This window comes from Muscardinus avellanarius (genome assembly GCF_963383645.1).
Source record: "Muscardinus avellanarius genome assembly, chromosome: 17".
In the NCBI taxonomy this organism is placed as follows: Eukaryota; Metazoa; Chordata; class Mammalia; order Rodentia; family Gliridae; genus Muscardinus; species Muscardinus avellanarius.
This window is the reverse complement of record NC_137803.1, coordinates 61,778,465-61,804,587: the sequence shown is the minus strand read 5'-3', so window position 1 is coordinate 61,804,587 and position 26,123 is coordinate 61,778,465. Positions and strand designations below refer to the sequence as shown.

The window sequence follows — 26,123 nt, the reverse complement described above, 5'->3', positions numbered from 1 at the left end:
GTTAAGTAGTGTTTTCGGTTACTATCTCCCAGGGTCGCCACGCGGTTGACAAATCCCTTCTCACGCTGCAGTAGGCTACCCTACAGCCTGAATCCCAGCCTGCACCGGCTCACTCTGGTTAGCAGGTGTCTGCGGTGCCCTGTTTCAGAACTTACCAATATTTTTCTCTTCTTTGACCTAAAAGTAGGCACATCCTTTGAGCTGTGTCCATGAATCACCTTCCTCTAGACCACAGAAGCCACTGAAAACGTCATATTTTCCTCAACCCTTCCCCAGAGTCTCCTCTCAGGCTAAAATAGAAAGTATCTCACGCGACCGTGGCGGTGCACGCTTGTAATCAAGGAATTTGGGAGGCTGAGACAGGAGGATCACTGTTCTTGGACAGCCTCAAATACTTAGTGAGGCCCTCTGCAACTCAGTGAGACCCTGTTTCAAAATAAAGAAAAAAAAAATAGGGCTGTGCAGACATTCCTGGGTTTTCTACAGGACTAGTTCCATGTGCTGTTGGTGTCCAGCTGTATCATTAGGCCTTATGAAACCCTGTGCACACCAAAAGGCTATGTCATGTTTATGAAAGAGAAAACTGACATAAACTAAACATTAATACACAGGCTGCATGTCAACACTAAGCTAGCCTGGGGCCCTGTGTAATTTTAGATAGAAGCATTATATCTTCTCCTGTTAATAATATGACTTTCACATTATTGATTTAAAAAATCATTAAAATTTTCAGAATACAAAAGAGATAAGTAATTACATGGTACATATTATTTTGTTTTAATAAACATAAATTTAACCAACAGCTATGTTCTTCCTAAGTAATGCAAGAGACCAGGTTGTATGTGCTGGCTTGTGCCTGTGATTCTAGTGCTTAGGAGGCTGAGACACGGAGATCACAGGTTCAAGGACAGCCTTAGCAACATGGCTAGATTCTCAGAGACCCTGTTTCAAAACAAAAATATACAAAGGTCCAGAGGTGTTAACTTGGGAGATAGAATGGCCTTAGGTTCCATCTCCAGTACCAATGAAAAATAAATAAATAAAAGGAACTCAGTATGTTTCAATTCTAAAGTTTACCTTCACATTTTTATTTTTTATTTTTTAACGTTTTATTGGTGCATTGTAGTCATACGTCTTACTGGAGTACAAGATGGTAGAGGCACAGATGCACACATCACCCTATTAATCCTTATCCAATTCCTGCCCCATTCCCTCCCCCTCATGCTTGGCTTAGTGATTGACTTTGACATGTTTGTGAATGGACATCATGTGCATTAGGGAACTGCCCTCTTCCCCCTCCCTTCCCCTCAGTTAGGTCGCCTTATTTGCTCCTCTATAGAATCTACTTCTTCATCTAGAGTTACTCCTATGACCTATTTTCTCTCTAGCCTTCACATATTAGAGAGAATCCGATTTCTTATTTTTTGTGACTGACTAATCTCACTTAGCATAATGTCCTCCAGTTCTATTCATTTCCCTGATAAAATTGTGGTTTGCTTTAGGCTGAGTAAAATTCCATTGTGTACATATAGCATAGTTTTGTAATCTATTTATCTTTTGATGGAGATCTTGGCTGGTTCCATAGTTTGGCAATAGTGAATTGTGCATTTATGAACGTAGATATGCATGTATTCATTTGGTAGTCTGGTTTCCATACTTTTAGGTAGATACCCAGAAGTGATACTGCTGAATCATATGGTAAGTCCGTTCCCATTCTTCTGAGGATCCTCCATACCGTTTTCCAAAGTGGTTGAACTAATTTCCAATTCCACCAACAATATATTAGAGTTCCCACTTCTCCACATCTTCACCAGCATTTTTTTTTTTTTATGTTTCGAATGATTGCCATTCTAGTTGGAGTTAGGTGAAACCTCAGGGTAGATTTGTATTTCTCTGGTTGCTGATGATGTTGAGCATTTTTTATGCATTTATTGGCCATCTGAATTTCTTCTTTCATTAAGTATCTATTTAGATTGATTTTGTATCCAGACACTTTCCTGAATTTGTTGATCAGTTCCATAAGCTTTTTGGTTGAGTTTTTTGGGTCTTCTAAGTATAGTATCATGTCATCTGAAAATAGTGAAAGTTTGAGTTCTTTTTTTCCTATTTGTACTCCTTTGATTTTCTTTTCTTGCCTTATTGCTCTGGCTAAAATCTCAAGTGCTATATTGAAGAGAAGTGGTGATAATGGACATCCTTGTCTTATTCCTGTTTTTAGGGGGAATTCTTGAAATTTTTCCCCATTTAATATAATGTTGGCTGTGGGCTTATTGTAGATTGCCTTTATGATGTGGAGGCATGTTCCTTTTATTCTAATTCTCTGCAGTGCTTTTAGCATAAATGGATGTTGGATTTTATCAAATGCTTTTTCAGCATCTACTGAAATGATCATGTGATTTTTGTCTTTGGTTCTGTTTATGTGATGAATTACATGGATTGATTTTTGTATGTTAAACCAGCCTTGAATCCCTGGGATGAACCCTACCGGGTCATGGTGTATGATTTTCTCAATGTGGTTTTGAATGCGTCTTGCTAGTATTTTGTTCAGCAGTGTTGCATCCAAGTTCATCAATGATACAGGCCTGTAGTTTTCCTTCCTTGAGCTATCTTTATTTGGTTTTAGTATTAATTTGATGCTGGCTTCATAGAATGCATTTGGGAGAGTTTCATTTCTTTCTATTTCACAAAATAGATTGAGGAGTATAGGGATTAGCTCTTCTATAAAGATTTTATAAAATTCACTTGAGAAACCATTTGGTCCTGGCTTTTCTTTGATGGTAGGCTCTTTATTGCTATTTGAATCTCTTTGATTGCTATTAGTTGGTTTAAATATTCTATATCTTCTTGACTCAGTTTAAGAAGGTTGTATTTATCTAGGAAGTTGTCAACTTCTTCCAGATTTTCCATTTTGTTGGAGTAGAGTTTCTCAAAGTAGTTTCTCATAATCCTCCGGATTTCTACACTGTTGTTAATATCTCTTTTTCCACCTCTTCATAATTTGGGTTGATTCTCTCCTTTTTTTGGTTAAGTTGGCTAGTGGCTTATCTATCTTCTTTAATTTTTTCAAGAAACCAGCTTTTGGTTTGGGGATTTTCTGTATTTTTTTCTACTTTGTTGATTTCTGCTCTGATTTTAGTAATTTCCTGCCTTCTACTGGGTTTGGGGTTAGACTGTTCCTGTATTTCAGGGGCTTTGAGGTATGTCATTAGGCTATTTATTTGTTCATTTTCTGTTCTTTTTTTATGGTACTGGGGTTCCTGGAACCCCTTCTACTCCCAGACCTATTATATATATATATATATATATATATATATATATATATATATATATATATATTTTTTTTTTTTTTTTTTTTTTTTTTTTTTGGTGGTGGTACTGGGGTTCCTGGAAGCCCTTCTACCTTCGGGCTACACTCCCAGACCTACTTTGACATTTTTTTATTTGGAAACAGGGTCTCCTAAGCCAGTGCGTGTGGCTGGCTTCGAACCTGCGCAATCCTCCAGTCTCTGCCTCCCAAGCACAGGGATTACAAGCGTGCGCCACCACGCCCGGCAATATTTTTATTTGGAGACAGGATCTCTTAAGCCAGCGTGGCTGGCTTTGACCCTGCATGATCCTCCTGTCTCTGCCTCTCAAGTGCGGGGATTACAAGCATGCGCCACCACGCCTGGCCCGTTTTCTGTTCTTTTTATGTGGGCACTCAACGCTATGAATTTTCTTCTTAATACTGCCTTCAAAGTGTCCCAGAAGTTTTGTTATATTGTATCTCTATTTTCATTTGTTTCTAGAATTTACTGATTTCACCCTTAATTATCCTATGACCCATTCTTTTTTCAGTACCTTCACATTAAAAAAAATTATTATTATAAAAATATTACAAGCTACAAATGCTTTTCATGTTATGATCCTTCCTCATTACATTTTTAAAAAGACTTTTATGGTTTTTATTTGGGTTTTCCTGAATTTATCTTTTTTTTCAGTACTTAGGTTAAACCCAGAGTTGGACTACCACTGAGCTGCACCTACGGCCTTTTCATTTAGAGTCAGGGTCTCAACAAGGTGTTGAGCCTGGCAGCAAACTATCATCCTATCGTCACAGCCTCCCAAGTACTAGGATTACAGTCACGTGCCACACACACAGCCTGAACTTATCTTTAAGAGGATAGTGTCCATGCATTTCCATGTTATTAATAACTGTGTCTCAAGTTATAGCAAAAACATAAAAGAAAGTAAAATGAAAACAAGGATTTGAATACTTCCTTCCAGAACTTCAAAATCTTTAAACAAGTAAATGAATGACTATGATAGTGGCTTCAAGACTTAGGTTTATCTTGCTTTTTAGGAGTTTTACTTCCAAACTACATATGTTAAAATAATCTGAATTAAATATTTCAAAAAAAATCCACAAGGTCACCCTTAAAGCCATAAAAATATTTATATACTTCTAACCATTTTGAAGGATATGTGTGCTAATAAATTTCAGTTAAAGATTTAAAAAAATAAGCCATTTAAAAATAACTGATTGCTCTCATATTATACATGGCATATGATGATTGAAATCATAATCATGCTTTGTTTTGGTACTGGGGATTGAACCTAGGGCATTCTACCTCTGGGGTATACCCTGAGCCCTGCTTTATTTTTTAACTTTGAAATAGTGTCTCACTAGGTTGCTGAGGCTAGCCTTAAACCCATGATCCTCGGGGAAGAAAATGGCGACCATGGAACGCAGCATATCTCAATAGCTGAAACAAAAACTTTAACTATTGAGAAGGGGGCGTCTAGATGAGCAAAATAAATACAGCTCACAATCTAAAACAGAAACAGGAACCATGGCAGAAGGAATCCAATTACTCTGAACTGTTGGATCCATTGCAGAAAGCCTAAGAGTGCGTGACTGACTTGCTGAGGACCGGGCGCCAGTGCCATCAGGGCCGCGGGCTGCGGCCAGAACTGCGAACTCCTGCGTCAGTCTCAAGAAATCCAGATAAATAATCGAAGTGCTTGAAAGCAGCCTCCAACATCTTAAGTGGTGAGAGGCGCCTGAGCCAAGACCCTGTGTGCTCACCAAAGGCGGCACCCACAGTGGCACAGCCCTTCAGAGACCCGGAGAGGAAACCTGTGCGCGCAGGAAAACTTCCAGATACAGCAACAGCGAGCTTTGCACTGGCCCGGACCACACCCAGGTAATAGGGTGCTATCAGAACAGGATCTGTTTAGAACCTACAGTGACACCAAGTCACAGGGGGGTGTGCCAAGTCTGTATTAGACGCCCTCTTCACAAAGCAGTCAGAGGCTAGAGAAGAGATCACACAGAGACTTGGTCAAGAGCTGACAAAAGTGTACAGAGAAAATAAGAGACACTGGAATCTACTCCAGAATCTACCAGTGATCAGACATACAAATATTATATGGGCCCAGCTTCATATTTGTAAATTAGTAGGAGCTTTTTATTTTTTGCTTGCTTGTGTTTTTTGTTGTTGTTGTTGTTTTTCTATTTTTTTTCTTTTTTCCTTCTCTTTCTTTTATTCGGGTTTTTATTTGCTGGTTTGGTTGTTTGTTTTGCTTTGCAGTCTCACACGGTTGCTGGTTCTTCTTAGTCTATTTCATTTTTGTCCTTTCTTTTCTTTTTCCTTTCTCTCTTCTCTTTCCTATTCCTTTTCTTTCTTTTTGCTGTTGTTTTTGTCCTTGAAGTATGATTGTTAGCTTTTGTATGTTGTCTTGTTACTTTATTCATGTTTGGTTACTTCCCCTCCCCCAATTCCTTTTACAAACTTTCTCACACCAGCCTATCCACTCTCTTCTCTCAAGACTTTATTTTCCATTAATGTATCTCCGTGTTTAATATTCAAGGTATTTTATATCTCCATACTTAAATACTCTACTAACTACAAGAGTCCTACTATCTAACCTTCTCTCATCCTCATTCAGATACTACCTTATTATACTTAAATCCATACTTAACCTAATCATATCCTCAGCCTTACACAAAGTCTGTACCCATCACCCCAGCTCCTTCCCCAATACCCAACCACCACCATTGGAAAAGGCGCTGCTTACCTGCTACCGCTCCTAAATTCCTACTACTAAGATTGGATTAAACATAATGCCCACAAACAATGGAAGACATCAGAAAAACAAGCCTGAGAACCTTGACAATGCGAGAGATAGAAATAGTGAGGAGACAACAGAAATCACGAATACTGACCTACAAGAAATGCAAGAAGGGGAGTTTCGAATCTTGATCTACAGCGTGATGAAAGGCTTAAAACAAGTCTAGAGTAGATGAAAGATGAAATAGAAACACTAAGAAAGAATCAGAAAGAGGTCTGGAATGAAATTGGAAGAGTCAATAAGTGAAATGAAGACAGCAATAGAAAGAAATTCTGGATGATGAGATGAAATGGAAAACAATATCACTGTTAGGAGACAGTTCATTCAAAACCCAAAACACAGTCAACAGCATACAGAAGTCATTACAGCAACAAAACCTAAACATCCAGCAACTATAGGACAACACGAAGCGTCCTAACTTACGGATAAAAGGCACTGAAGAAGGGATAGAGGTACAGACCAAGGGCATTCGTAATCTCTTCAGAGAAATAATTTCAAAGAATTTTCCAAACATGGAAAGCGACTTGGATCTTCATGTCCAGGAGACATACAGACACCATTAAGACAAGATCAAAGAAGAACCTCCCCACGCCATATAATAATCAAAATGACTAACATAGAGGCTAAGGAAAGAATCTTAAAAGCAGTGAGAACAAAAGGATGGGTGACATATAGAGGCAAAACAATAAGAGTCACCCCAGACTATACAACCCAAGTCATGAATGCCAAGAGAGATTAGTATGATGTGATCCAGACCCTGGAAGAAAACAACTTCCAACCAAAATTACTATACCCAGCAAAACTATTATTCAAAATTGATGGAGAAACAAAAGTGTTTCAAGATAAATCCACGATCCTCTTGTCTAAGCCTCTCAAGAACTGGATCATGAGTGTGCACCATCACTCCTGGTGCATGGTTTGTTAGTGTATATATACATAAATATATAAAAATACAAATTACCTATAAAAGTCTGGCACATTAACTCATAAGAGTTTTTCAAAATGATACAAATGATCTCATATTAAGAGAAACTTAGACGTTTTCAATTTGTAAGTTAGAAGCAGAATAAAGCTGGTATGACCATGTTGTTAGAACATTTGTTTTGGAAACTTGTTAATAAATGCTCAAAGTTCTTAGTATCAATTTTCTCCCCCTCTGTGTGTGGGGAGAGTTTGGGTTGGGCAGGAAGGGGAGGCATCTACAAATGTCACAGGTATTGTTCCTCACCAGGGTACTATGTATGGACTTTGATTACTCCCTGCATGAATGCATTCTTGACGATACCGCTATATCACTTCCAAAAGAACAGCAATTCCTTAAAATCACCAAACACTCATTACTACTGGGAAGCCCTCAGTAGCATCCCTCTGGGTGAGTCTGAGCGTGGCAGTGGTCTGGAGGAGTGCCCTGCAGCTCAGCCCTACTCGTCCTCCTGCTTTCTTGATGTAGATAGACACTGACAACCCCTAGCCATCTGGTCAACCACTGGCAAGCAGAGGAGGAGCCTGCTTTCTCGGCTCACCCGACACATAGGCTGCTGGGGCAGGCTAAGGGCAGCCCTTCCCCTCCCTCGCCTTCCTGCCCTCTATGCTCCTCTGTCTTTATTTTCTCTTTTTCAGAAGAGCATATCTCAGCCTCGTTTTGATCTCCAATGGCTTCTTAGTCTCCCGTAGCTCCTCACTAAAACATCCCTGTGTGATTTTTATTCCAGGAACTGCTCTAGACAAAGCCTTGGGGAAGGAGCTGTTCTGGGCTTGGGATTCTCTGTCTTCACTTACCCCCAATCCAACCAGCCTTCCGAACACCAAAGCGCCCATGTCCTTTGCTGCTATTACAGCTGGTCAATTTCTGCCAGACTTCAAAAACAACTACAGGAAAACATGCTTCTCCCAGTGATTATATAGAAGATTATCTTTCCAATCCATGGTTACCTTTTGTTTAAAAGTCCACAGGTAATAATCGTACTTGGAAGGAGAGTATAGAATGCTGGCAAAAATTTAGGTGGTTTCCTTCAATACATGTTTTTGGAATGAAGCCCTAACATGTGTAGAATATTATAAAATGTACAAGACTATACAGCGCTTGGGTTAGAGCCTGAGCTGTCTCTCTGATAATGGAAGACGTGTATTTGAAATTTGTAGTATCCTAGTAATAACAACAACAAAAATTTTAGTTACTCTTAATTGACAGGTTGCTTGCAGAGCTGATATCTGAGCCTGTTATAGTATAACTCTAGGGTTTATACCCTAATTAATCACTCTGCTACGTTGCCTCTTGGGGAGGGTGAGTCTTGGCCTCGTTGCTTATATTAAAACATGCTTCTATTCAAAAGAAATTTTAGGTCCAAAGCTAGGCACAGTGGTGCTGGTCCATACCCACAGTGCTTGGAAAGCTGAGACAGGAGGGTCCTAGGTTTGAGGCTGGCCTCAGCAACTTAGCAAGGTCCTAAGCAACTCAGTGAGAACCTTTTTCAAAGCAAAAAGTAAAAAAGTGGCTGGGGGTGCAGCTTAAATTTGAACCCCTGGGTTCAACCTCAGTATAACAACAACAACACATTTTAGATCCAAAGTTCACAGATCTCATCACAACCGTGCTGCATTCTCAAAAGAATATTTGTGAATGATGCCAGGAACTAGGAGACTTCTGAAATGGTTTGCACTTGGAACTGACATTCCAAAGAATGTCTGGAAACCCCATCCAGCCAAATGAACCAATCTTTAGATTTGGGGGATTTTTTTGGACTGGAGTCTGCCCTATTTAGAGTCTGGCCTCCCTAAGCGGTCACATAGACATTTCAGCTTCCTGCTGCAAAGATTTCTATTAGTCTTACCATGGAAAATGGGTTGATAAAGGCAAGTAAATCAGATTTATGTAATAGGTGTAAAGATTAGGCCGCCAAGGAAACACTCTCATACAGCAAAGAATAAAAGTGTGTGTGTGGGAGGTGGGGTGGTGGGGATAGTTTGCGACCACGATCTGCTCTACGAGGCAGATCTAACATCATGCCTTTGGAGGAGGTGTTTGGTCCCTGACCCCTGGAACAGGCTGCATGGCAATGTGTGGGGGAGCTGGGAGGAGGTGTGGGAGAAAGGGTTTGAGCCTAGGAAGGGAGGAACCTGACAGATGTCCACAGCACAAGAGCCTCCTGCTGGCTAAGGCACAGAGCGTTCATCATCGGTGCTGGTCCCCCAAGAGGACGCTCAGATGCTGAGCCTGGCAAATTGTGCGTGCTGCAAAGAGGGGAAGAGAGAAAAGGCAATGAAGGAGAAACAGGAAGAACGGCAGATCTCAGAATGGAGGGGCCTAGCGACCCAAAGGGCCTGGCTGCCTTCTGTCAAGAAGTAAAGTGGAGGGGGGAAACCTGTATTCATATGCTTGGGGGGGCTACTGCCAGAGAAACAAAAGCTTTTATTAGTCTCTATCTTCTTTAATTAAGCTTTTCTCAGCACACAAGTGGGATCCTTTTTAAGAAAAAAAGAGAATAAATCTAATAAACGAATAAAGTAGAGATAAATTGCCTCCCTAGACAAAGCCGAGAGCAGGCACTGTCAAATGCTCAGTGGCCGTGTGGGGGCAGAGCATCAGGCAATTTCCAGAAGCAAGCTTCAGAGCGAGAATGCAACAAAGAGAAGTAATTCACAAGGGCCAGAAGCTCCCTGGCCTGCTCCCTGCCTCAACAAACTCTGCGGCATTGTGTCCACGGTGAGAAGGGGGCCTGTGCCGAGGGACGAGAAGTGTTCAGCTATGGATTGAGCCTCACGATTTCATCTGCCAAATGGGGAGACCTTCTAAAGAAGTCCTTGGTGTGGAAGCTGGGGAGAAAATGGCTCAGAGGAGGAGTCTACATGAAGAAGGAGATTCTACGATGAGCAAATAAGGCGGCCTGACTGAGAGGATGGGAGGGGGAAGATGGAAAGTCTCTAACGCACATGATGTACTTTAACAAACATATCAATGTCAATCACCAAGCCAATCATGACAAGGAGGGAGGGAGGAAGTGGGGCGGGAACTGGGTAAGGGCTAATTGAGTGATGTGTGCATGTGTGTCTCCACCATCTTGTACCCCATTAAGATGTGTGACTATAATGCACCAATTAAAAAATTTAAAAAAAGAAAGCCCTTGAATCTGATGTGGCGGCAAAATCACAAGCTAGTAATAATCCTGGGCTGCCACTGATAGCCATCTCTGCACCGTGTAATTCCAAAGTCACTGGTGCATTCCTGACCGGTGGCGAGCCTGGTACCCGGAGGGCACAGTTTTGGATGAACCAGGCTGTAAAGAAATGGCTTTGTTTTGTAAAAGTCCATGATACTGAAGACTAGAGGAAGCTGGTGCTGTAGAATATGGATGTTTAGTTATGGCTCAAAAACCATAAAGGACTGAACCCAGAAAAAAGATGTGACTTTCTAGGTGTGTGTGTGTGTGTGTGTGTGTGTGTGTGTGTGTGTGTGTGTGTATGTGTTCCTTTTGAACAAAACGCCCCTTAAGAGAGTAAGTCCGTCTTGTCATATTAGTTTTCTCCTAAGTTAAGCACTGGGCACACTTCATTAAATTATGAATGTTAGTCTATGGTTTGAAGATACTTTTGCATACAGGATCAATTTCAACTTATATGAATGAAGGTCACTTAAGTCAATTTGTTTTAGTTTTCACCCATTTAATTGCAAAAGAAGGAATTAGGATGGTGAGATTTTTAAAGTTTCTGAAAGCTCTGAAAGGGTCCATAATTTTCTATTTTGAATGAGGCACACATGCAAAGTCCTCTTAAATATTTAAAAAGCATTTGTTCAGCTTTTTAAAGCTTCCACATATAAGTGAAATCATACACTATTTGTCTCCGTGTCTGGCTTATTTCACTTAATATAACGCCCCATCTGTCCACAGTGTCATCTCAATTCATCTGTGTGGTTGGGAATGACAAGATTCCCTCTTTGTTAAATCTGGAGTAAAGTGGAATTGGAATTCATGTGTACATATAAAGTAGAAGAGTATTTATGTGTACATAGACTATGTTTTAAAAATCCATTCATCCATTTTTTAGTGTTTTTTTAGTTTTATATGTTCTAGATCTTGGGGGAGTAGGGTAAAATGTGGAGGGAAATACTCAAAGATCTATGTGCATGAATGTTTTTGAAACAGAGAATCTCACTATGATGTACAGGTGCAATACATCAGTAAATTATTAAAAAAATAGGATACTTAAATTCACTTATCTTTTGACGGACACTTAGGTTGTTTCTATATCTTGGCTACCGAGAATCATGCTATAATGAACCTGTACTATATGTTCAAAATAACTAAAAAGTAGAATTTTAAATGTTCCCACCACAAAGGAATTGAGGTGGTAGACATGCATATTACTCTGGTTTGATAATTTCATAATGAATCCTCATATTGCAACACTCTGTACACAAAAAGTATACAGGAAAGTAAAACGTCAAAACTTACAAACAAAAAGCAAACCAAAGCATTTAAGACAACCCAAAACTGGGCATCTGCTTAGCAGCATAACATCATTTGTCTTCAAGTGATTCTGCATTAGTTGACGTCCTCTTATCCGCAGGATACATTTTTGCTTATGGCCACCAAAACAACCTAGGTAGATGTGATTTAATGTGACCTAGCCTGGGCTTCATCTTTTCATCTGCAGCTATCTTTAAATGTTCTCTCGGCTCTATTGTGCTTATCAGGAGCACAGGGCTGAGAGATAGCTACACAACTGACCATTTGGCAAATGAGTCAATAGCTTTGAAAATTACTCAGCTGAAGAGAAACTCTTATTTAAGGAAGTTTCTGGATGAGCTGTTTACTGCAACGGTCCATCCTCTCTGGGAAAGCACAGATGGTTGTAAGTTGTAGGCAGAGGCTGCACGAGTGTGGCCTTGGGGGAGGCTGCTGGAATCCTTAGCTTCATGAAGGGGACCGGTCTTCTTGTGTTTAAGTCACATTTTCCCAAAGCCTACCAATTTAATATTAGAAACTAGAGAATACTACATTTCACTAGGTGAGACTTTTAAGTCAATCTCAAATTGGACATGATAAATGCATCCCACCCATAGGTGCCAGCACAATGTAGTCACAGCCTGCCCAGGAAGACACCAGCGGCCACCACAGGTTTGCGCCTCAAGTGCCAGCACCGCACACTTGGAAGGAGAAAAACACAAGTGGCTTCCTGAAGGCTGAGCTCTTGATTTAAGAAGGAAAGTTCTTCAAATTCTACTGAAAACTAATTTCAAGTGTTCATCTCCATCCGGAGCCCAGAGAGCAGGAGAAGAAGCTTCTTTCTGGAGCGCGTGCCGCTTGCTCAGAGGCCCTGGGACCTCCCCGTGAGCGTGGCTTGCCCGGGAAAACGGAGTGAACCACTCAAAGAACCATTTACTGCTTCAGAGGCCCGGATGGGAGATTTGGGCCGGGAAAATAGAAACCATATTCATCTTTCCGAAAACCTATATTAAAATCACTCACATTGCACTGAGCATTGAAGAAGAGCTCAAGAAAAGCCCGATGAACCGCAGCAGGTCAATGTCACTAGAGCAGTGGCTACGCCTGTGCGCTGGCGGGGCTCTGGGAGTGTCCCCCATAAACTCTTACCTCTATATTTTTATTACTTTCACAGTAAAGCTTGCTTCTAGCTACAAGTCTCAGGAAGACACTCCTTTTAGGTTTCTTTTTTGCAAATGATGGACAAAGTAGGATTATAGAGAAAACCGAATCTATAAGATATATGTATGGGTGGTGGTGGTGAATGAACGGGGTCAATGCAGAGCTAAGCAAAGCTATTTTAATAAGATGGACTATCTCCAAAGACAGAGCCTTGATTCACTGACATATCTAAAGAAAGTGTTCGTAAAGGCAGGAGCTGAGCAGCCCTTAACTAGAGACCCAAGTAGCCATCCTGGTATCTCCTGGGACGCATGTGCTTGGTTGGGTCAACATGAGACTTCCTTTCTGCCCATCTGGAATATTCCACCGTCTGCGTGATATCTGGCGACTCCCACTTCCTTCCTCATTCCATCGCACACTCAGTCATCCCGTCACTCCTATGGCGGCATCTGTCACGCTGGCTGTCTACCAGGTGATCGGTACCTACTTTCTGAATCAGCGAATGCACTCTGCACCCCTTCTCCTGATGCCCTGGTCCTGAAGCACCCCTGCCTGGCATCTTCCTGTTCAGCTGGGCTGCAGACACAGAACATCTGTCTGATGGGCAGGTACGTTTCTCAGTGTAAATGACGATCCATGGTCTGGTCTTTTGTATCCATTCCTGTGGCCTCTGCCGGTGTGACTTGACAACCTTAAATGGGACACCACGATCGGAGCCTCCGAGCACAACATCGCATCGTGTGGCGAGAGGTCAGTGACAGGAGGACCGGTCGGGAAGGTCAGCTCTCCGCAGGACACAGTATGTAGAAATTGTGCTCCTTAAAGACGCACACTTTGGGTTTATTCACATTGGAAGAAACCAAACTTCACATTACCAGCTACGCAAGGATTTTTACACAGGACTATGTACAGTTTGAAATGTGAAGATGTATAATCAGTAACATCTGCTGTGTGTGGTGTCAGTTCATTTTCAAGGTCTGTGAAGGAGAACGGTATAAATATTTGTGTGGTGACTACTAGGTGCCAACACTGTTCTAAGTGCTTAGAAATATTAACAGCCCACCAGATCAACTATTACCAACTTCACTTATGCTGAGTGGTATTATGATGATTTTAAATAACTGTTCAATACAGGCGAGGTTGTGTGTGTGTGTGTGTGTGTGTGTGTGTGTGTGTGTGGTACTGGGGATTGAACCCAGAGACATTCTGCCTCCGAGTTTTACCCCTAGCTCAATTTTTATCCTTTATTTTGAAACAGGGTCTCACTAAGTTGCAGAGGCCTCACTAAGTAGCCTCCCTAACCTGGGATCCTCCTGTCCCAGCCTCCCAAGTGCTGGGATCAGAAGTGTGCACCACCAAGCCCGGCCAACACAGGTTCTAAATGGAGGATCTGGGCTTTGAGCCCAGACATCGTGGCTCCTGAGGCCATGGTCCTAATGAGGAAGTCGTGCTGTCTCTCAGTACCTACTCCAATCCAGGCATCCCTCTGTGCATTCCACATGTGTGAACTGATTTAACCCCCACGGTGACCTGGGGGAGGCAGGACAGCGAGGGGAGGTGCGCTTGGTGGCAGAATTCAATGCCCTGCATCTGATCACGGCTCTTTGTTTCCTGGGTCAGTGACTCTGAACACGGTCAAATCTTCATCTTACTCTGTTCATCCATAATATTGCCTATCCCCCATTTGGTAGAAAAGATTAGTTACTAAAGTGTGTAGACCACTGTCTGCACGCAGGAATCACTGCTCTGTTTATTATTAGTTTCCCAAATGCTAGGACTCTCCCTTAAATAACTTTAGCAAATTCAATTAATTTCTCTGTGGCAGGAAGAGAATTTGGATCCAGGCCTCTATCTGTGGCATTTGTAGTATTTCCTGCTTTTAAGGAATGAAAGTCGGCTCTGGGACCTGCTCCTTTGGTTTCTTGTCTCTGAGAGAGAGAGCATTTTAGTGTTAAGTACTAAAATTGTGGAAGAAAGTGCAAGATAATAACGCGTGGGCAAGAAAACCCGGCCTGAGACAAACAGGAAACCACAGGCCCTGAGAGACCGCGTGCCAAGCACTTAAGATTAGAACACCGCTGCAGGGTCTTCCAGTAAGAAAACGGGCTAGTGAACATTTGGTAATAATTTCTTAAACCTAGCAAGAATTTTGATGCACAAAGAAATGCATTTCACAGCAAAGTGTGGTGGTACATGCCTGTAATCTCAGTACTGGGGAGGCTGAGACTGAAGGACTACAAGTTTGAGGCCAGTCTCAACAGATCTGGGAGACACAAAGCAACTTTAAGACATCCTGTTTCAAAATAAAAAATAAAAACAGGCTGGGGATGTAGTTCAGAGGTAGAAGGCCCTTGAGGTCTTTTTCCAGTAAAAAAAATAATGCATCTTATAGTCACAAAAGACTTATGACTTTTTCTTTTTTTGTGTGTGGTACTAGGGATTGAAGCCAGGGGAATTCTACCTCTTGACTACCTCTCCAGCCCTATTTTGTCCTTTAACTTTGAAACAGGGTCTAAGTTGCTGAGGACCTCATTAAGTTCCTGAGGCTGCCCTTGAACCTGATACCCTCCTCTCTCAGCCACCCAAGTACTGGGATTGCAGGCATGTGCCACCGTGCCTGGCTATCTATGCCCTTTTCAACCTTCAAGAAATATGCTTTTATTTTGTAAAGACATTAATTAAGTCTTATGCTTTCTGTCTAACCCCAAAATAACTTTCAGTTTCTGACTGAGGTAAGAATCTTAACCTAAGTTCCATGGGACAGGAGGTAATTCATGGATGGAAGGAGGGATTCTATGTGTCCCGAAACCATGGCAAATTGTGCAAAGCGTTGTGGGCCTGTGTGCGTTTGAGATGTTCTTCCTTGGGAGTGGATCTCTAGGTTCCAGCTCTGAAAGAAGTTCTGTGTCTAAGGAAAATGAGGATCCATTGCGCTGGAGCTCTCAAGATGGGGAAGTCCTACAGAAAGCCCGAAGCAGGGGCACAGGGGTCTCCCTGAGTTCCCACAGGCACCTGAGCACCTGTTTCCCCGGGCTCCACGAGGTGCTGCATGAAACAAACACCTGACAGAGACAAAAACAAAACAAAAAGCAAGAGCCAGGCAAAGGTCAGATCTCGAATCAAGTGGCTGTTCCTGGCAAACCAGCACAATTCAGGAAAATAATGAAATGAGCATCCGGCACCTTGACTCCAGAGGAGCAAAAGGCGGGCATCTTAACAGTCCGTGATCCGAGGGAGGCCATCGTGGGCAATTGTGATTCAGAAGTCTTTTCTGATAGGACTGCACCACGGGAAATTTGCTTTCTTGTTGTAGTGAGAAGAGTCGTGACTTAGAAGGAAGGGGCTGGCTCCGCATTCGTTTTATTAGAACATGACCGTGTTGTTTTTAGTGATGAGCGTGTAGGGGATAGGACAGAGAGCTTTAGGCCTGAGCCTCGTTCACAGGGACCTTCAGTGCACGGGCGACTCTTTAAAAGCCTTGTTTGGCTGTGAGCACCGGGCTGCAGTTGAACTGGAGGCGTACTCTTTCTTTTTTCAGGTGTCTTTGGGGAATGGCTGCATTGTCGCCTTTGACCTGATTGGTGGGTTAGTCCATCTATGGCAAATGAACTACCAGGAGGCGGGGCCTAATTGGAGAAAATAGGTCACTGGGCGCACCCAGGGAGGAGTTACGTTCTCTTTGGCCATCCCTGTCTCGCTCCATGCTGCTGGTCATGAGCCGAGCAGCTCTCCCCCAACCCCAGCCTCACCGCGGGCCAGAGTGGTGGAGCCAGATGACCGTGAGCTGAGCCTCTGAAACTTGAGCCAACAATACATATTTCCTCCTCCAAGCTGTCCATTTCAGGCACCTTTGTCACAGGGATGTAAAGCTGACTAACATACCAGAACCTCCTGCATGCCAGGCAAGGGCTGTACCACTGAGCTGCGGCCCAGAGGCGTAACTTCTGATGATCCGTAACACAGTAGGATAAGTATGGTTGACAATAACTGAGGGTTTCAAAACAGCTAGCAGAGAGAATCTGGAATGTTCTCAACACAGAGAAATTTTATATACATATAAATTTTATATATAAAATTTATATATATTATATTTATATATATATATTTTATATAAATTTTATATATATATAAAATCTGATGTGATGGATACGCCGATGACTCTGGTCTCTGTCATTACATGTGTATTAAAATCTCACACTGTACCCCACACATGTGTAAAGTGATTACTTGTCAATTAAATGATAGCATACTAAAAAATTAAAAAGTAAAATAAATAAAAATACTGACAACAGGGAGAAAAGATAAAAGAGAGGAAGAGGGGATTCAGCGCTCAGAAGCCACACCTCCACAGTCTAGCAAAGTTTCTTTCCCAACTGCCTGGCACTGCCTCTTCCTGAGTTACCTGAAGTGGGACTCTCCTGGAGCCAGTTTTATAAATGAGACCAAACAATACAAAGAACACTTCTCTACTTCTCTGCCCCCCACCCCCGGCTACCCAGCACGAGGCAGGCAGGTCTTCTCCATTACTGTGAGGGACTGACTCTTAATGCCCTGGATCCAGCTCGCATCCCAGGTCCTCTCCACGGGTTGTATTTTTATTATGAAATATGATCAGCCCTGGACCAGTCTACCCACCTGCACACTCTTCTACCCCTCGCTGTGAGCTCTACTTTTGTAATGCCAACTCTGCTCTGCCTCTGAGCAGGCAGAAGCAGACACGACTCCTTCTTTCATTCCCTCCCTGGTCTGCTGGATCATGTATCTTAAAAGTAACAACTGTTCTAGTGTCCAATCACTCAGGTGTGATGAAGTTAATACTGGGATACCCATCTACTATTTCTCAGAGAATAACAATTAAACAGAGGGCAGACAGGAAGAGGGCGCTGAAAAAAGCAACAGACCTGGCTTTAATGGGGTCCCTGAGTGTGCAGAACCCACAGCCATTATCATCAAAGGTCAAAGTCAGGTACTGGCAGAAAACTCAGACTTGAGGGTGTTCTGGGAAGAGACCTAATACATAAATATGGGGTCTGTACTGAAGAGACTTGGCGGAAGTCTGGGATTACTAGCTCTTAGAAGTAAAACCAGTTGTCACTAAATTGGACCATTCATGTAGTTTCATGGGTTGCTGCTGTAAATAGGTTTTAAGGAATTATCCCAGCACAAATAGAGAAGAAAATGAGTAAGGAGAGGTTTAAAAACTGCATCTTTCTCATCTGTGTGTTGGCTCCTTAGAAGGAAGTACTTGTGTGTGTATGTATGTGTGTGTGTGTGTCCATGTGTGTTTACGTGAAGGTGATCCATGCATGTATTCTACATGTCCACACCACTGACTGTATATTATTGGCTAGCCTTTTCTTTTGTAATAGCAGGGGTTGAACCTAGGGGCATTGTACCTCGGAGGTATACCCCCAGTGGTATTTATTTTTTATTTTGAAATAGGGTCCCATTCAGTTGCTGATGGTCTTGTTAGGTTGTTAAGTCTGGCCTATCCCAGCCTCACAAGTACTGGGATTACAAGTTTACACCACCAAGCCTGACTGATTATCAGCTCTCCTTATGACTGGCTATTGAGGCCATTAATTGCCTTATTCTTATGTGGCTCTTTGTACTGAGAGTGGTGAGTACATATTTATTAAATGTATTTCTATATATCTATTTTTGTAATTGTCAGATTAATTCCTAAGGTAGCTTGGACTTGGTAATGTATTGATGAACACATTTCTTTTAATGACCTCACCACGAAGTTCTAACCATGAAGCTGTAATCTAAATGATTATATTTCTAAAACTTCTGATGGGAAAATCAGGATGTCCCGGTTGTAGGGGGCAGTAAACCGCATGCACATAGCCTTCTTGTGGAGCGTTAGCGAATAGAAAACAAGCGACCAAAGAAAGACATCAAAGCAGAAATAAACTTACCTTGGGTAGCGATGTAATGATTGGGTCGATGATAGCCCTAAAAATAAAATGAGAAAGAATATCTGATAAGCTTAAAATCAACATGCAGAAGTTGCATGCTAAGTCTGGAAATGATCTGCGCATAGGAACACCAACAGCTGCTTCACGTGACAGTCAAACCGCCAGACCCACGACCACCGGGCTTCTCTTAATAAGTGGAATCAAATCTAACCATTCTGATTCTTGCACAGCAGGTGTGACTAAATCATACACTCACTAGGAAATAATGGATGAATGGTAAACACTAAAGACTTATGGATCCTCTGAAATAACAGGCCCACAACCCTTATCAAGGGGCAGACAGGCTGGGAATGCTTAACAGAATTTCAGATGTGTTTGGGATACTACTGGCAGTGTGCCAAGGGCTTTAACACACATTCTGTTATATCAATATAGACAGTTACATCAATAGCAATACTCAGAACCATTTTTAAACACTGCTAATACCATGACATGGTGTGAAAGCAAGGGCTAGGAATTCAGAGGCGCAGAAAATTTGCAAGACCTCTTTAAGAAACAGGAAAGATAAAAATTGGCACCAAAGAAATTATCGGGTAAATACTTGGGAAATATAAAGCGAACTCAGTAAAATCATACTCAGTATGTATTAAATCATCATGGCCCTTAATGCTTTCCAATTCTGTGCTCAAAGAATACTATGCCTCAGTGATGGTAAACTTGGAGAGAAAATATAGACTTCTCAAACTTAAGTGTATATGTTAGATTACATGTTCTTCCAAAAGTCAACAACAATGAGGAAACAAAAACAGGTTTTACACACCTGCCCTGCCCTAGATTTTGATTTCGGAATCATGGCTGATGTTAAGTAGACTTCTTTAGACAATTGCTGGTCTCCCATTAACTGACAGGGTACCCGAGGGCAGGAACACTGTCTGACGTTGATAAGCGGAGATAATCCCTACGGTCCAGGAATGGCCCATGTTCCTGAGCACCACGGACAGCTCCCAGCCTACCCACTGGACCTGCGTGAATATTATAGATCCCCTGAAGCACTTTCTTTACTTGGTTCCAAGATCTGGCTCTGCCGGTCTTCTTCCTCCTTCCCTCCCTCCTGGCCACTTGTCTTTGGTTTTACTCTCTGTGTAGACAGCTGTGTAGAGTTTGCCGACACCGACTCTGTTGATGCAGTCCTTGAACTCTCGGTGTGTGGCACCTGCCTGCTTAATCCATCCACTTGCATGTCTAATATATATTATATTATATATATCTGATAAATACATATAATTTATATATTATATAAATTTATACATATAATAAATTTATATATAATAGTTATATATAATAATTTATATATACAATTTAATTTATATATAATTTAATTGTATAATTTATATATAATTTATATATAATTTAATTATATAATTTATATATAATTTATATAATTTGATTTATATATAATTTAATTATATAATAATTTATATATAATAAATTTATATATAATAAACATATATAATATAATATATATAATACATATAAATCTAATAAATATATATAATATATATATTTACAGCAAAACACGTCTCAAACTGAACACGTTCCCTCTCTAAGCCCTACCCACATTCGCATCATCCAGGGTTAGTCTCTTCTCCGCACTCTGTAGTACAGTGCTGTTCTACTTCTGAGCTACACATCCACCTCAGCCATTTTTTACTTTTTATTTCAAAACAGAGTCCCATTAGGGTGCTGTGAGCTCTGCTCGGTTGCTGAGGCTGGCCTCAAGCCCGTGCTTCTCCTGTCTCGGCCTCCCATGTCCTGGGATTACAGGCACACACCACATGAATGACTCAGTCTCATCTCTTAAAGGAATCCCTGATGCTTTTCTTTCTCCCACATGCTGTAGCCAATCTGTCAGCAAACCCCATTGGCTGCTCAGCCCTCAACCTAGATCCAGAATCTCACCATTTCTCTCCACTTCTATCAGCCCAGCCAACCCACCATCTGCTCCCCTCAATTACTTCCATGGGCTCCGGCAGGTCCCCTTGCTCAGGTACCTTCCGATCTATAGCCAGACCTTTACTGGAACCCCTCACGACTGCCCTTCCACTCACAGCGGAAGCCCAAGTTCTTACCATTCTTTACTTGGACCCATGGCCGGTCACCTCATCTTCCAAATCCCCTCCCCTCCTCCATCCACTTCACAAATACTTGCTGATTGGTTTCTTAAAATTCACCAGGAAGGCGCTACAGCAAGTCCTCTGCCCAGGCCGACACTGCTGGATAGCTACATAGCTCCACCTGTCCCCTTCTACAATCCAGTGTCAAAGGGCGTGACTTCAGCCACTCTCTGCACAACTGCAATTCTCCTGCATACCCAGTGCACCTGTGCCTCCATGACTTTCATCTTCTCCATGGTGTAGCCTCCCTCTAACATACTGCATAGAATGAACTGAGCTTACTTATCTGTTTCTTCCAATTTCACTGCCAGTGACATCTGCAGGACATTTGTCCAGTTCTCTGCAAATACCATTGGGGTATCTCACTTATATCCAACGAGAATGTCAGCTTCCTTAGCTCAGAGGGCGTTTTATTTATTTATTTTTATTTGTTTGTTTTTGGTACGGGGGATTGAACCCATGGCTGTTCTATTTTTAAGCTACACACAGAGCCATATTTTATGTTTTATTTTGAAACAGGGTCTTACTAGGTTGCTGAAGGTCTTGCTAACTTAATGAGGCTGGCCTGGAACCTGTGATCCTCCTGTTTCAGCCTCCTAAGTATTGAGATTACAGGTGTGTACCACGGCATCCATCTTGGTTTTGCTTTTAATCTTAATTATACAGTTATAATTCTAGCACCCAAAGAGAATGGACACATCATAGGTGCTCAATAAGATTTTACTGACTAAAAAATGAAGGGTCCTTGAAGGCTGGCTCTTCTTTCTGTTAAAATAAAATTCACACTCATTTATCCAGTTATTTTCATTCTTTTGCAGTCTTGTTCATATTATCTCCTTGACAACGCGTATTAAGATCTCACTACGTTCCAGGCTCATATCAGGTGATTAAGATGCTGGTTCTATGCTCCAGGACCCAGTAGGGACCAGAAGAGCTGGGACTAGAGTGTGAACAGCTTACCCTGAAACCTCCCCCAGAAAGGTGTGCTGCAGTCAACCTAGAAGTAAGGGGACCAAAGAAAACATTCATATTTCAGCTCCTACATTGTGAAACAGTGGGGAAAATTTAACAGGTTTCAGACATTTCTGAGTATTCTCACGAATAGAGGAATATGTGCAATACATCTTATAAATAAGACTTGCTTTAATTAAGGCAAACAGCAACAAAATCAAGCCTGGAATGAGTAGGATTTTAGCCATTATGAAAATGGTATAAGGTCTTGTTTGATGAATGAAATATGAACTGTTCTTCTGATAATTACCCCTGAGCCCCACCTACAAATCTATAGTGAAAAATGTCAAGTTTTTAAAAAATGTTCAGTCATTCCAATTAATACTAAAAGCTGCATTCGTGTAGTTATTTTTAAATAACTCTGTCCTAGAGATTATAAGGCTCGTTACTGTACTCTCAGTAGCACTCCAGACATACTCAAACAAGAAAATAAGATGATCTAAATACAAGTTGAGAATTCTTCATCCAAAGTGCTTGAGAACAGAGGTTACATATTTCATAATTTGAAATATCTACATATGCATAATGAGATACTTCGGGATGGGACCCAAGTTGAAACATAAAATTTCCTTATGTTTCATATACCCTATACACATAGCCTAAAGGTCTTTTATGCAATATTTTAAATACTTTGGGCCATGAAACAAAGTCTGTGTATCTCAGCTGAAAGGGCTGGGAGAGCCTTTTTCCTGGGGAGAATACTGAATAAACTGTGTGCTAAACTGTGTGCCGTGCGTCTGAGTTTTGAGTGCCAGCTGTCCATGAGGTCAGGTGTAGAATTCACACCTGTTCATCTGTATACTGGAAAGGTTTCAGATTTGGGGGCATTTTGATTTGGGAGCTTAGGGCTGCTTAACTTGTACATGGTAGGTAAAACCTATCCCTGGAATTACTGATGGACTAAAATACTCTATGATGGCCAAGCACAAAGCATGCCTTGGGAACCCGGGGACGTGGAAATGTGTTTAATGTAGACTTGGGCCTTGGAGGGAAGCACAACTTTCCCTTGATTTTTTTAGTCAACTTTTGATTTCACTCATTTCAACTGAAAACATGCTGTTTCCTAAAGAATTTGTCCTAATGTAAAACATTAAGTTAACATGATGCAGAATGAACAGAGGCCTTCTTCAATAATTAAACAGCCTACATATTTAATGACACGTCTCGCTTGCACTGGAAGTCCTGGCGAACAGCTGCAGAAACTTTGAAGGCAACTTAAAAGTGCGGTGATGACAAGAGATTGCAAATCACCGCAGTAGGAAATAGAAAGTTTTGTCTCATTAATATGCAAACAGATTTTTAATGCATTAAATAATTATAAAAATTGGAAATAACACTTTCTTGGTTCACACAAGCAGAGGACGGCAAAGGAGGTAGAGAATATTATGAAAAAATTCACCAACAAATAGCCTGACTTGAGAAAAGGAGTGGTCATCTTGTCACTGAAGTTCTGTGACATGTGAGGCCATATTCTGGTGTCTATTTTTAGACTGAGCCGATGTGTGTGTGCTAGTCTTGTAGCAGACACACGATCTCGCGCACAGGACAATGGCTGCATTTACTGACAGTCTCAAGATACATACATCGATATAATTTCCATTGATGTAGTCCGAGTTGTTGTCTCCTTCTATTGTCTGGAGCCTCACCCGGGAATGATCATCTACATAGAAAAGAGAGAAGAAAATGACCATTAACCAAAGCGAATGGTCAGGCTGCTCTGAGCCTGGAATGTGCACATATTACCCAAGAGATCCGTGTGAATGTTCAGTGTCTCCTACAGGTGCACATGCTGAAGGCGTAGTCCCCAGCCTATGTGCTCTTAGGAGGTGGTGAAACCTTCAGGGGGCAGGACGTAGTGGGAGGAAGTTCGGTTGTTGGGGGTGTGCCCTTGAAGGACATATGGGACCACAGCTCCTCCTTTTCCTCTCTCTTTGTTGCTTGTCATTTGGCAGGGAGCCAAGACGTCATCATACTATTTTTATTCAGTGCTGGGGATGGAACCCAGGGGCATTCTACCTTCAAGCTACACCCCAAGCCCTAATTTTTATTCTTCATTTTGAAACAAGGTCTTGCTAAGTTGCAGAGGTCCTCACTCAGGAGCCAAGGCTCGCCGCAGACCCGCGGTCCTGGCTCAGCCTCCCAAGTACTGGGATTATAAGAGTGATCCACCATGCCCAGCTCACCATACATTTTCTACCACAATATGTTGTCTCGCCCCAGGCCGAGAGTAAGAAGTTCTACTGATCATGAACCGCAACCTCTAAAGCTGTGAGCCCAAATATACTTTTCCTCTTTTAAGTTCATTTCTCCTGGGTATTTTGTTATAATAACAGAAAGCTCACTGACACAAAGGTCAAGAAATACCACCTGCATCCTAAACTTCTTAATTTGCTAATAAGACCAGGGAAGAGTAAACATTCTTTATCTTTTGGAATAAATCTCATTAACTTAGTCTTTGATCACTGACTGACATAATGCACTGGCAAAGTCGGAGGCTGTTATGTGCGGTCTTGGGACCCACAGTTCGCTCATTTCTTAGATTGGAAGTTTGAGCAAATTCAGTAAATCACATACAGCCCTGAGGTGCTGAAGGTTGCCTGTGACATCAGCCTTGACAAATGATGGTTATAAACTCACAGCCCGGCCTTCTGGGAGGTGAGAATGTGGTCCTATCCTCAGTCATTGTCTAGGAGCTCTCTGAACCTTCCCCCTGTGCCAGAGGGCATCAGTAGCAGGTAAAAGCAGCGCTGTTGCCCATGAGCATGCGATCACAGGCCAGTCAATAAGGCCGCATCATCTGGAGAAGAGTATGGCAGAATCTGCCTGAAATTGAGCCATTTCAAGGATCAAATGAAACATAAATTGCTAACCAAGGCATCTGACAGGAGCAAGTACTAGATAGGGACTGCCATTGTGATATTAATGGCTCTGTTTAAGTTATTTCCGGAATGAAAAATGTTCTCCACAAATACCATTGGGGCATCTCAGCTATTTCCTTGAACATACATACTTAAAAAAAGAAAGTACCAACAGCTCCATAAGGGCATGGATTTTCCTCTGTTGGTCACGAGATTAGTGTCATGAACACAGTGGATACCCCTCCGCAACACCACCACCATTTCTCTGCAGTGTGGTTGGCATAGAACTTAAGACCACAAGTCTGAAGCAAGAATCCCTGTTTGAATCTCAGTTCTGTCGTTTTCTGGTTATATGACTTTGAACAAATTACTTAATCAGTGGCTCAGTGTCCTCCACTCTAACATGGGGGCAGTGGCAAGTGCAGCATCTCATTGTTTGTGTGAGATTCAGCGAGTGTACGTAAGCACTGTTCAGTACGTGTCCAGTGATTCACGTGAGGTAAATAGAAGTTGGCGCTCACTGTGTCATCGCTGCAGAGATTAGAGACCTGATGGTCTTTTACCCACATGACTTCATTTTTGCTTCTAGACCCTTCCCTCTCTAGTGATCTATGCTGACAAATGCTTTCTAAGATACTTTAAAAAAAAACTTATTACCTTGTTTAAGCCATTCAATGATATTAACAGGGAACTTATCAATGGTGGTCATATAAACCAAGGACTCCAATATGATTACTAAAAGGAATTACTCCAGTTGGAATGGCAATTATCAAGACCACAGACAATAAAAAATGCTGGTGAGGATATGGGGAAACAGGCTCTCTTATACACTGTTGGCGGGGCTGTAAATTAGTAAGTACAGCAGCTGTAGAGATCAGTGTGGAGGTTCCTCAGAAGACTGGGAATGAATCCACCACATCAGCCAACTAGACCACTTTTTGAGTATCTTTCCAAAATATTATAGAAATGCACGTCTGTGTTTACAGAAGCACAATTTCCAATGGCCAAACCATGGAGCCTGTCTAGATGTCTGTCAGCCAATAACTGGATGTGGAAACGGTGGGGATACACACAGTGCAGTTGTCTTCAACCAGAAGGAAAAAAATTATGTCATCTGCACGAAAATGGATAGAACTAGTGAATATCATGCAAGCAAGATCAGCCAGTCTCAGAAAGTCAAGGACTGTAATTCTTTTCTTCTCGTGTGTGGAAGCTAGAGAGAAAAGAGGAAACAAAGGGACGTGTGGTAATAAAGAGAGAGAGCAGTAGAAGAGTGGACGGGGCAGGAGAAGGCAGGTGGGGAGGGTAAAAAGTAGAACTTGTGAAAAAAACAGTCTGAGTGCTGTTATATTCATATACGAAGCTCTCACTACCAATTGACTGATAAGGGAAAGGACGGCGGAGGAGGGAGCGGGCTGGGGTGAGGGAAATAACCAGGAG

At 41.8% G+C, this 26,123-nt stretch overlaps 1 protein-coding gene across 5 annotated transcripts in view; it reads right to left on the bottom strand.

The window, feature by feature from the left end:
* The window catches only part of PTPRM (protein tyrosine phosphatase receptor type M), a gene marked incomplete at both ends in the record, with an annotated part of 778,612 nt that overhangs the window by 70,828 nt on the left and 681,661 nt on the right, over nucleotides 1-26,123 (bottom strand). For all 5 annotated transcript variants that reach the window (XM_080714509.1, XM_080714510.1, XM_080714511.1 and 2 more), the window contains 2 exons: nucleotides 18,641-18,677; nucleotides 23,409-23,485. In XM_080714509.1, coding sequence (XP_080570635.1) covers nucleotides 18,641-18,677; nucleotides 23,409-23,485 — 114 coding nt within the window. The remainder of the gene's footprint in view (nucleotides 1-18,640; nucleotides 18,678-23,408; nucleotides 23,486-26,123) is intronic.